The 12,021-nt window shown below is 40.0% G+C and overlaps 1 protein-coding gene across 1 annotated transcript in view; it reads left to right on the forward strand.

Annotated features, from left to right (window-relative positions):
* The window catches only part of adgb (androglobin), a 332,059-nt gene that overhangs the window by 67,941 nt on the left and 252,097 nt on the right, over positions 1-12,021 (forward strand). The window contains exons 2-3 of the mRNA XM_072581648.1: positions 6,216-6,331; positions 9,361-9,529. Of these exons, the coding sequence (XP_072437749.1) occupies positions 6,216-6,331; positions 9,361-9,529 (285 nt within the window). The remainder of the gene's footprint in view (positions 1-6,215; positions 6,332-9,360; positions 9,530-12,021) is intronic.

The raw sequence follows: 12,021 nt of genomic DNA on the forward strand, positions 1-12,021 counted from the left end.
GCAGTGATTGAAGGCATAACATTGGTACAAAGAATCACATTGTTAGATGGGCAAAACTATGGCAAATAGATTTCAAATATAGACACATGAGAAGCTTTCTATTTTGGAAGTGAGAGGAATAGAACAAGATAATGTCTAAATAATGAAATGCTCGAAGTAGTGGAGGTCCAAAAAAGTCATTTCAACTTCCATCCCATTCTGCTTCCCCAGCTTCTACACTGGTCCCCTTGCTTCTGTTCTGCTTCCTGCCTCGTTTTCCCTGTTTCTCCCCTTTCCTCTGCTGTTCCCCTACTCATCCCCAGCCTTGCCATTCCCTAACCCTTTTCTCCTCTTCTGTCTTTTTTTCTACCCCTCTCCCTGTCCATTTTTCCCCTTCTCCTTCCTCCCCACTTTCTTCCATCCTTCCTATTTCCATTGCTTCCAGCTTACTTCCCTCCTTCCAGCTTTTTGTACTTGCCCCACTCTCGCAATCCCTGTTACCTTCCTCTGTCAGAAGGATACGCGATGATTGCAAAGAATAACACATACCTCGGACCCAACATTGTCTATAAAGTCCCTCAACCCAATATGTTCTGCATATAAATAATGAGAGTTGGAATATTTATGTAAGAAAACATTTTTTAAAAAGTAGTTGAGATGGTGTTCAATGACTAAAACAGTCTACACCAGATAAGGAAATGGCAGTAAATCAAATATGGTTCAGCTTGACATTATCAGGTTGCACAGATGGACTGTGCGTTTCCTGACAATAATTCAGAAATGATATCTTATAAAAATAATAAATTCTTAATTGTTTTATTCATCTTGTCTTAATGTAGAAAGTTTTAATAGGTCAGTAGATAATTGCTTCATTTTCAGTCAACTGGAAGAACATCCGCTGCTGTCTTTATTTGTGTCAAGGGAATACTGAAAATAACTGAACTAGTTTCCATGGCATGAAACATTTCTTTAATGGTGTCAAAATCGTTCTTCAAAGCACAGGTCTTCAAAGCACAGTGTTCAGATAAATAACAGAAATTGACTTAATCATGTTTTTGTGAGGAATGAATTTATGGCAGAAGAACTTATATTTTGTATGGGGATTGTATGGGTTTTCTTTAGAAAAGCATGGGTTTCTATGGTATTCTCCAGTAAGAAATCATTTACAGAGTACATTTGAAATCTAAATTCCCTTGGCATAACTTTCAGTGTTTTATGTACTCCAGCCCTTTGTTTCACATTCTATGTGTGATTTACCATGGGTGCTCTCTTGTCTGTCCTGATTCTCTTCCACTGTCTTTTGCAGAGCCTAGGTTAACAAAGCTGTATAAATTTCAGAAGGTATCAATTAGCACCCCCACCTCAGTGCCCTGATTTCTTCCTATCCTAGGGGCGGAAATAGGAGATTTCTGCTACCCGCAATCCCACTAAGCTGAGGTTTAGCTTATGGTGAACACAACTGTCTTCTAAAATATCATGTGCCATGAATGTTGTGAAAAGGGTGAAACATCCTTTGAGTGCTACTCCTTGGATATTGCAGGCAAGAAATATTCCTCAGGTAACATGTTTCAAGTCGATAGACATAGAAGAAGATAGACATTGCATTCAGTTCCTTAGTCTCAAATATTTTAGGCACCCACAGTCTTTTGGGGGAGCGAGTTGCATATTTCCACTAACATTTCTGTCTTTAAATATGATCAAGCTCTGGTTTTGATATTGCTTTCTATTTCTGCATTACTCCGCTAATTAACAAATGTTTTTAAAATCCTTAATTAGATCACCTCTATAATCCCTAGTCTCTTCCCATGAAGGAAATAATTCAGTTTGTCTTTCTCAGATTCATGTCCCTTTTGTAATGGTGTGATTCCAAAGGTGTAACTTGTAAATTCTGATATGCAACTCTTTATTCCTTCAACCAAATCATTGATGTATACAGTGAAGAGCTGAGGCACTCAGTACAGATCCTTGGGAAGATGACTTATCACATTCCCCAACACATCTGAGCCAATGATCAACCCCATCACCAGGTTATCACTAGTTCTATTTGCACTCATTTTCACTAATAATTTGTGTAGCTCAGGGGCAGAGAATGGCAAATGCCCCCAGCTCAAGGAGGACAGCCAAGTCCCTTGGAGTACGAACATTTCCTAGTACTTCACCATTCAAAAAAATTCTCCTTTTGTAGTTTCCATACAAAGTGGATAACTTCACCCTATGCTACATGATTTCCCATCTGCCATATTCTTGTCCACTCACCCAATCTTTCTATATCCTGCTATAGCCACTTTGCCTTCTCCACACTGCATACTGAGCCAATAAACTTTATATCATCAGCAAACCTTGATATGTTGCACACAGTCTCACCATCTAAGTTATTAATATCGATTGGAAATAACTGAGGTCCAAGTAATGATCCGTATAGTGCCTGCTCGTCACAGCCTGGCAGCACAGAGCTGCCCTATTTATCCTTCTGTTTTCTATCTAATTAATTCTCAATCTTTGTAAAGAACATATCTTCTTTCATGAGTCAGAATTGTGTGCAATGATCTCTTGTGTGAAAAAGATAAAGGAGGGCTTGCAGTTATGTGGTCCCTTTCTTGACCATTGGAAGTCCTAAAATGCTTTATAGTCAATGAAATACTTTGAAGTGTAGTGATTGTTGTAATTTAGAAAACATTGCAGCCAAATTGTGCACAGCAAACAATAGTGACCATGTAATCTATTTTTTTAATGTTGCTTGAGAAATAAATATTGGCCAGGACACCTGGAGTAACTGCTATTCTTCAAAATAATGCCATAGAATCTTTTACATGTGCTTGAGTGTGCAACTGGAGCTTTAGCTTAAAGACACAGCTGAAAGGCAGCACCACAGTTGCATTCCTTCTACACCGCACTGGACTGTCAGCTTGATTATTGTGAACACCCACAACCGTGTGACTCAGAGACATGGCTGGTATACATAAGAACTAGGAGCAGGAGTAGACCTTCTCCGCCATTCAATAAGATCATGGCTGATCTTTTTTGTGGCCTCAGCTCCATTTATCTGTCTCTCACCATAACTCTTAATTCCTTTATTGTTCAAAAGAAATCTATCTTAGTCTTAAAAGCATTTACTGAAGTAGCATCAATTACTTCACTGAGCAGGGAATCCCATACATTCACAACCCTCTGGGTGAAGAAGTTCCTTGTCAATTCAGTCCTAAATCTGCTCCCCCTAATTTTGAGGCTATGCCTTCTTGTCCTAGTTTCACCTGCCAGTGGAAACATTCTCTCTTCGTCTATCTTTTCTATTCCCATCATAATTTTATATATTTCTCTAAGATTCGTCCTCATTCTTCTAAATTGCAATGAATAGAATGCCAGTCAACTCAGTTTCTCCTCATAAGCCGAGCTCCTTAACTCCAGAATCAACCTAATGAAACTCCTCTCTACCCCCTCTAGTGCCAGTTCATCCTTTCTCAAGTAATGAGACCAAAACTGCACACAGGACTCCAGGTGTGGTCTCAGCGGCACCCCTATACAGCTACAACATAACTTATCTGCTTTTAAACTCAATCCCTTTAGCAATGAAGGACAAAATTCCATTTGCTTTCCAAATTACCTGTTGTACCTGCAGACCAATCTTCTGTAATTCATGTCCAAGGACACCCAAATTGCTCTGCACAGCCGCATGCTGCAACTTTTTACCATTGAAGTAATAGTCCGTTTTACTGTTATTCTTACCTAAAGTGGATGTCTTCACATTTATTAACATTGTATTCCATCTGCCAGACCTTTGCCCACTCACTTAAAGTGTCTAAGTTCCTCTGCAAAAGTTTCACCATCCTCTGCGTATTTTGCTTTGCTCTTCAGTGTCATCTGTAAACTTTGACAAATGACACATTGTTCCTAACTCCAAATTGTGTTTGTAAATTGTGAATAATTGTGATCCCTCCCCTGATCCCTGAGGCACACCACTATTTACTGATTGCCAGCCAAAATAGCACTCATTTATCCCCACTCTTTGCTTCTTGTTAGTCAACCAATCCTCTATCCATGCTAATACTTTACCCATAATGCCATGCATCTTTATTCGTAGCACAAAATCTTATTAAACACTTTTTGAAAATTCAAATATACTACAAACAATGATACCTCCTTGTCCATGTGACAATGAAGGCTATTCTAGACAATGCAGAGATTATGCCCAAAATGTTGAGTCTCCTGCTCCTCAGATGCTGCTGGTCTGTTGTGCTTTTCCAGCACCTTACTCTCGATTCTGATCTCCAGCATTTGCAGTCCTCACTTTCTTCTTGGTTCAAACGTGGACATGAATTTCAGAAGTGAGATGAGAGTGAGTGCCCTCAACATCAAGGCCACATTTAACTGAATATGGCACCAAGAAGCCCTAGTAAAACTGAAGTTAGTGGGAATTAGGGGGACAAGTTGGTTGGAGTCAATGCGGGACTAAGGAAAATAGTTGTGGTCATTGGAAGTCAATCATCTCGGTTCCTAGGCATCACTACAAGTGTTCTTCAGGTCACTGCCCTTGGCCCAACTGACTTAGCTGCTTTCAGTGACCTTCTCTTCAACATGAAGTCTGAAGTGGGGATGTTCACTGATGATTACACAGTGTTTAACATTCCTCAGACTGTATGTTCAAATGCAACAAGAATTGTATAATATCCAGTTTGTGGGCTGACAGTGGCCAATAACATTCATTCCACACAATTCTCAGACAATGGCTATCTCCAAATGGTGAGAATATAATCATTGCCTCTTGACATTCAACAACACTACCATTGTTGAATCTCCAACCGTCAATGTCCAAGGGGTTTGCTTTGATCAGAAACTAAACTGGACAAGCTATATAAATAGCATAAGAGTAGGTCAGGGACTAGGAATCTTGTAGCGAATGACTCTCCTCCTGGCTCCCAAAGCCTGTCTACCATCAACAAAATCACAAGTCAGAAATGTGATGGAACTTTCTGCTCTTGCCTGTATGAGTGCACTTCCAGCAATACTCAAGAAGCTTAAAATAATACAAAGAAGCCCACTTGATAAACATCCACAAATATGCAGCACTGACACGCAGCAGCAGCAGTGTGTCCCATCCATAAGTCATAGTGCAGAAATTCATCAAGGCTCCTCAGACAATAACTTCTAACAGTCAACCCCTAAATTCTAGAAGGGCAAGGGCAGCAGATACATGGGAACACTACAATCAGCAGACTCCCTTTCAAGTCATTCACCAGTTTCACTTGGAAATATACAATAGTTCTCAAACTGTTCTTGGGTAAAATCCTGGAACTCTCTCCCTAAAAGCAGTTGTGGAATAATTACACCAATGTACTGTAATGGTTCAAGGTGGCAGCTCATCATCACCTTCTCGAGAATGGTCAACACATACTGCCAGTAAGTGATGCCCGCATTCCATGAATGCATATTTAAAAACATATAATAACTGTGTCCATTTCTGATATTTGGAAGTACAATTACAGAACCTGAAAACATTAAATGAGAAAGACTGTTTACCTTATTAATTCTTATCAGTATTACTTTTGTAAGCAGAGGAAGAGAGTGATAGTATCAAACCAGTCAGAAGTGAGGTCAGGAATAAGCTCCTGTGCAGAGCTTGTGCCCCAGATCCATCTCAGGTTATTTTGAATCAAATAGTGCATTTCCAGCGTCTTTTTCACGTTTTACCAGCCTCTTGTCAAGGAAATGAATTTCCCTGAGGCACTTTGCCACTGTACAAGTATGGTAAAAACAATGACTGCAGATGCTGAAAACCAAATACTGGATTAGTGGTGCTGGAAGAGCACAGCAGTTCAGGCAGCATCCAACGAGCAGCGAAATTGACGTTTCGGGCAAAAACCCTTCATCAGGAATCAACTGTACAAGTATGATAGATCACAGCAAGAGATATTTAACAAATGTAAAATATTTCAAGTTTGGTGTTCTCCCATTTGGTAACTGGTTTTAATGAAAATAAAGAGCAAGTCCTAGTTCTGTCAAGAAAAATAACCCATATGGTGCAAGGCATTTTGAGTTTGTGATACATGGCATGAAATACAACCACAAATTTGTGTAATGAGTACCGTATCTGAGGGAATGCAGATGGTTGGGAGGATGTATGTGGGTAGAGGTGATTGTATTAATTGGTATGTGCATGAGTAGATAATTACAATTAACTCTTATATTTATGCAGAAAATGAGTGATTATTTTAAGCTGTTTTGTTCCCTTTGCATGACAGCTTGTCAACTGCCCCAAGTATCAATGGGGCAGTGTCACCAGTTTCTGTGGTGACTTGTACCTGATTCATCAAATTATTGCTGTTTGTGTAGCTGTACAACTGCAGACTGAACTACTGTGAGAATTTTGCTCATGATATTTTGAGCTATGCAGAGAGGATAACACAATTGGAGTTTTAAGTGGTATAAGGTATTTATGTTCTTCAAGAAATTAATATAACTTAAGGATCAAATACCTAAAAGGATAATTTTATTCTCAGTCGGAAGTCAATGCACATGGATCCTATATGCATAAGAGTTGGAAACCCTGATAAATTTTAACTGTCAAGTTTTTAATTATTCCTTTTGATCAACAGCTCATCTATTTCAGCAACACCTTACATTTATGTAACTGCTTTAATGTTGTAAAACATCTCATGGCACTTCACAGAAGCATAACCAGATTAAAATTGACATTGAGTTCCAAACAACCTAAGCAAGAGTGACTAAATCCTTAGCCAAAGAGTTGGCTTCAAGGTGCATCTTATCGGTGGAGAGGAAGAGACATAAGGGGATTTTCTCATTTAGGGCCTATTTGGCAGAAAGCACACTCGCCATGGTGGGGTAAAGGGAGGGTGAGATGAGCAAGAGGTCAGAATCAAAGAGCCAGAGGAATCCTGGCTGGCTGGCTGGCTGTAGGATTGTGAACATTTTAATCAAAGATTGCAAGTATATTGTGTCTTGCACAATCTCAGAATGTCCCAACATGTTCTAAAATGAAGTTCTTTTGATATGTATTCACTATTAGAATGTTAATTAATGCTTAGCAAGCTTCCAAAAACAGCAGTGTGATAATGCCCGGTGATCTGCTTTATGATGTTTGCAGAAATGGTTCTTTGAAATGGTTCCTCGAAATCTTCCTCGAAATGGTTCTACAGGATCTTTTCCATCCACCTGAAAGTAAACACAAGATGGTTGCAGCTACTAATAGATAAGGAGCAAAGGCTCACACCAAGGAAGTTGACTGAGGATTGGTGGAAAGGTTTATCCTTCTTGTTCACGTGTCATAGTTTCCCTGAGTGCCATCAGATTCATTGAGCATTTTACTGAGGGAATCTCCTAAGGGTCCCAGTTTGAAGATGGGACTCAATCTGATACTGTTATGAATAAACCCACTCAGGAACAATCTACTCTCCTTTGTTTCATAATGTTTTGAAGATATTCTAGGTTTGTAACTTAGACCGTAAAAGATAGGACCAGAATTAGGCCATTCGGCCCAGGGAGTCTGCTCTGCTATTCGATTATGATCGATATGTTTCTCAATCCCAATCTCCTCCCTTCTCCCTGTAACCCTTGATCCTCTTACCAATTAAGAATCTGTCTATTTCTGTCTTAAATACATCCAAACTTTTGAACTCCACAACCCTCTGTGGCAATGAGTCCTACAGATTAACTACCTTTTGACTGAAGAAATTCCTCCTTATCTCAGTTCTTAAAGGTAATCTCTTCACTCTGAGGCTGTGCCCTCAGTTCCTAGTCCCTCCTACTGATTGAAACATCTTTGTTTCCACTTTATCCAAGCCTCTCAATATTCTCAAGTTTTATTCCGATCCCCTCCCATCATTCTAAACTCCATTAAGCACAGACCAAGAGTCCTTAACCACTCCTCATTTGGCAAGGTCTTCATCCCCAGGATAATTCTTGTAAACCTCATCCAGACCCTTCCAAAGCCAGTGCATCCTTCCTCAGATACAGGGTCTAAAAATGCTCACAATACTCAAATACGATCTGACCAGAGCCTTATACAGCCTCAGCAGTATATTTCTGTTCTTGTATTCTAGCCCTTTTGAATGCTAAAATTGCATGTGCCCTCCTAATTGCCAATTGAACCTTATTGTTAACCTTACGAGAAACATGAACAAGGACTCCAAAGTCCCTTTGTGCTTCAGATTTCCAAAGCTTTCTCATGTTTAGAAAATAGTCTATGCCTTTATTCTGTTGACCAAAGAGCATTACCTCACACTTTCACACACTGTATTCCATCTGCCACTTCTTTGCCCGTTCTCTCAGCCTGTCCACGACCTTCTGCAGCCTCTCAACTTCTATTACTATGCCCGTCCATCTATCTTTCTGTCTTTTGCAAACTTAGCAACAATGTCCTCAGTTCCTTCATCCAGATCATTAATGTATAACTTGAATAGTTGTGATCCCAACTTGGATCCTTGCAGAACTTCACCAATCACCGGCTCCCATTCTGAAAAAGACCCCTTTATGCCCACTGTCTACTTTCTGCCAATCAGCCAATCCTGTATCTATGCCAGTACCTTAGTCTTAGCACCAAGGCTCTTATTTAGCAGCTTCCTGTGTGGCCCCTTGTCATAGGCCTTCTGGAAATCTAAATAGCTCACACCCACTGGCTCTCCTTTGTCTGACTTGCTCATTACCTCCTCAAAGGATTTTAACATTTGTCAGGCATGACCTCACCTTGATTAAGCTGTGCCTGACTTAGCCCTATTTTACCATTGCACTTCCAAGTATCGCCATCTAATCTTTAATAATATACTCTAAAATCGTACCAAAGACCAAGGTCAGGCTAACCAGCCTCTAATTTCCTGTCTTCTGCCTCCTTCTCTTCTTATAAAGGGGTGTTAAAATGCCATTTTCCAGCTAGGAAGGGAAGCATAGTACAGCAGAAATAATATAGAGGATTCAGTCCAAGGCACCCTTGTCATCACTGAACTAATGGGTACATTTGATGGCTGAAAGACTTAAATTGAGACATGATAAGGCATTCTATGGTTTCAACAACCTGTGAGATTTTGGCATTTGTGTTTATCTGGGCAGGTATCTCTACTGCAACTGATTTAAATTGCAGAAAGAAATAAGGAGAGGGACTCACAAATTACCTTCTCAAAAACTTACTTGAACTGTTACATCTATAACACTTTATCTTACAACAAGCATAAAAAAATTGACTATTAAAATTCATACAGTGTTCTTTAAGAACCCGAGTAGTCGTTTATTTCATGAATGTTTATGTCTGCAGCATTTGTTCCTCTTCTTAATAACTGACTGTATTTATTGAGGTTGATTTTCCGGAAGTACCTGTGAAGTTATGAGTTTAACGTCATCCATCTTGACCTGTGGTCATCTCTTGTTTTTCTTCAGTACTACTTCATTTGTTCTGAGCTGTGGAGGTACAGGAGGAATTACTGAATCCAGAAAAAGTCGATATCCTCTCTGGCCGGAGTGGAATGAAGCGGATGTGAATGCTGAGAAATGGGACTTAGTCAAACCAATTAAAGAAAAGGACAAAGCTGTAAAAAGTCCAAGTCTGGTCAGTTAATCAATTACACCAGTATGTTTTGTTAAAAAAAATTCATGATTTGCCTTTTACTGATCTTTTAACATCTGACTCTTATTACAAGTGTTGTATACCCAGATACAGCTCATTAGTTATCCTTAGATATAGGTGATTTTGGCATGTCAGCAATTGAACATGTCCATTTTGAAACTTCTAATAGTCAACCCATTTGTTGCTGCAGGCTTTTCCTTGATTCAAGAATGAAGCCTACTCAAGGTAGATCTTTTGCCATGGATCTTCATGTGCTCGAGCAAACTGATTTTCAACCCAGTGATCTTTGGGCATTTGGTGTCAATGGTGATGGGATCTGGAGTGCAGGATTTTCTCCCTTTTCATTCTCACTCTGCCACTGCTGTCCCTCATCATCAAGACATGACTCAAAGCATCTTGCAAATTGATGGATACGTTTTTGCTATTTTGAATGATTGGTAACAAGCTCCATCCACCCAGTCATTATCAATGTTGTCAGGCCTATAGGGGAGCTTCAGGATGCTATTGGAGCATTTCCTTTGTCTTCCTCTGAAATGTTAACCATTTAAGAGTTGAATTAATACTGTCACCAAAGGGCAGTTGATCTTTGAGGTAAATTGCCACTGTCAGGTAGATTGTAAATGATAAAGGGTTTTCACACAGCTTTCTTTGACCCCTGTGTAGATTTTGAAGGTATTGTTTTAGAGCTCCCAACCAAGACAGTTGCAGTGTTTTTATTACTTACCAATTGCAGAATTGAGATGAAGCGTCTTGGACTTTTGTAATGCAATCCACGGAACCTCGTGTGAGTGAAATACTTAATCACTGAATCAAATACTTTGGTCGGGTCATTGAAGGTAGTCAAGAGTTCCTGTTATTGTTATCAGTCTTCTTGTCTGTCAAGAAAGACTGTGTTGAGGCTTCTCTGGTGAGTTGAAAGCCATATTGTGTCTCTGGGTTGACTTCCTGTGCCGCAGGATGTTTGTGTTGAGGAGATTGTGTGTTAAGGTTTTCTTTGTGATTGACAAGAGTTAAATACCTTGATGGTTACCACACAATGATTTATTTCCCTTCGTAAAGGTAATTATAATTGTTGCATTCCTGAAGTTGATGTGAGGAAGATCTTTATCCTTTCAAATCTGTAAGATGAGTGCATGAAATCCTGATGTGAGCAAATGTCTATCATCTTTGAAGACTGTACCATTAGAGCCAAGACTTTGTTGTTTTTCATTGATTGATTGCTTGTTGCATGACCCCAATGACTTCTTACCAAAGGGAGTTGGATATAGCCTGGACAATATCAGCTGGCACTGTGAATCAACCAGGTTCATGGTTGTTGATTTTTTGGAAATGTTCTTCCTACCATTGCTAGGTGGTGTTCCCATCTTTAAGAAGCAAAACACAATTTTGTGAGTGAAAGGGATTTCATAGAGGTGACTGAGAGGTGAGCACTACTGCATCTCCCAGGTCACTCTAGCCCTACTTGGCGAAAGCTGGGTACAATCTGCAATTCCAAGCACAGGTCTCACAGGCACATAGAGCAGTGAGTTTCACTTCTGCAAGATAACCTCAAGGTCAGGGCATCAGTGATTGCTTCTACTTGGTTCAGTAATGCACCCACTGAGTGCCAGTACCCTACAGCACACTCCTACACATCTCAGACATCGTAGAGGCCTGCTGAACTCTCCATAGCATGGTGTAGACTTTAGGAAGGGTCCCCTTGTAAAATATGACAGTTCTTGCTCAGGTGTCTCTGCTTCTGGTGGTTGCCTTGGTGCTGCCAGGATCTGTCCATTCAACTTCATTTCAGAACCTCTGGGACACAAAGAAACGAAAACTAGCATGAAACTTCTAAATGCAGTTTTAATATGATGCCAGATAGGATGAAGTGCTCTCAATCTGCCTACTTTTAAGACTGCAAAATCTATCCAATTTTTCCATCCAGAATTCCCGTCTTGGCAGGAGCAGGGTGAGGGGCTGGAAATTTCCATAGCTCCCTAATCCATGCAAATATCAAATGTGACACTTCTTCCCCATCAGCACCATTACCTTTTCTTCCAAGGATAAGAGATAAGGCACCCCCCATCCCTATTACCAATGCTATTGGCTAATTGACATATCAGCTTTGACATATTCTAAATATTGCATTGGCTCTGAGTCTTAAAGGTAGACTGGCAGGAGGTTGGAAGAACACAGCAAGCCAGGCAGCATCAGGAGATGGAGAAGTCGATGTTTCGGGGAGCAGTAGTTAACCTGAGCACAAGTTCCTTCATGTTCAGGAGCAACTTCCATCCTTGAGCTCTGCATATGGTGTGCCTGCAGTGATTGAGTTCCGAGGGGCCTGGCTTAAGAGTCAGACATAGCATTCACTTCACGAGAAAAGTAAAGGAAATGTATCTTTTTCTGCTCTGACCCAAGTCCCTCCTCACCACATTTGTCTGCTTTTTTTTATTTCAAAAATATACTTTATTCATAAAATACTTTAATGGTCTGTA

Source organism: Chiloscyllium punctatum, chromosome 11 (genome assembly GCF_047496795.1).
Source record: "Chiloscyllium punctatum isolate Juve2018m chromosome 11, sChiPun1.3, whole genome shotgun sequence".
NCBI classification, from domain to species: Eukaryota; Metazoa; Chordata; class Chondrichthyes; order Orectolobiformes; family Hemiscylliidae; genus Chiloscyllium; species Chiloscyllium punctatum.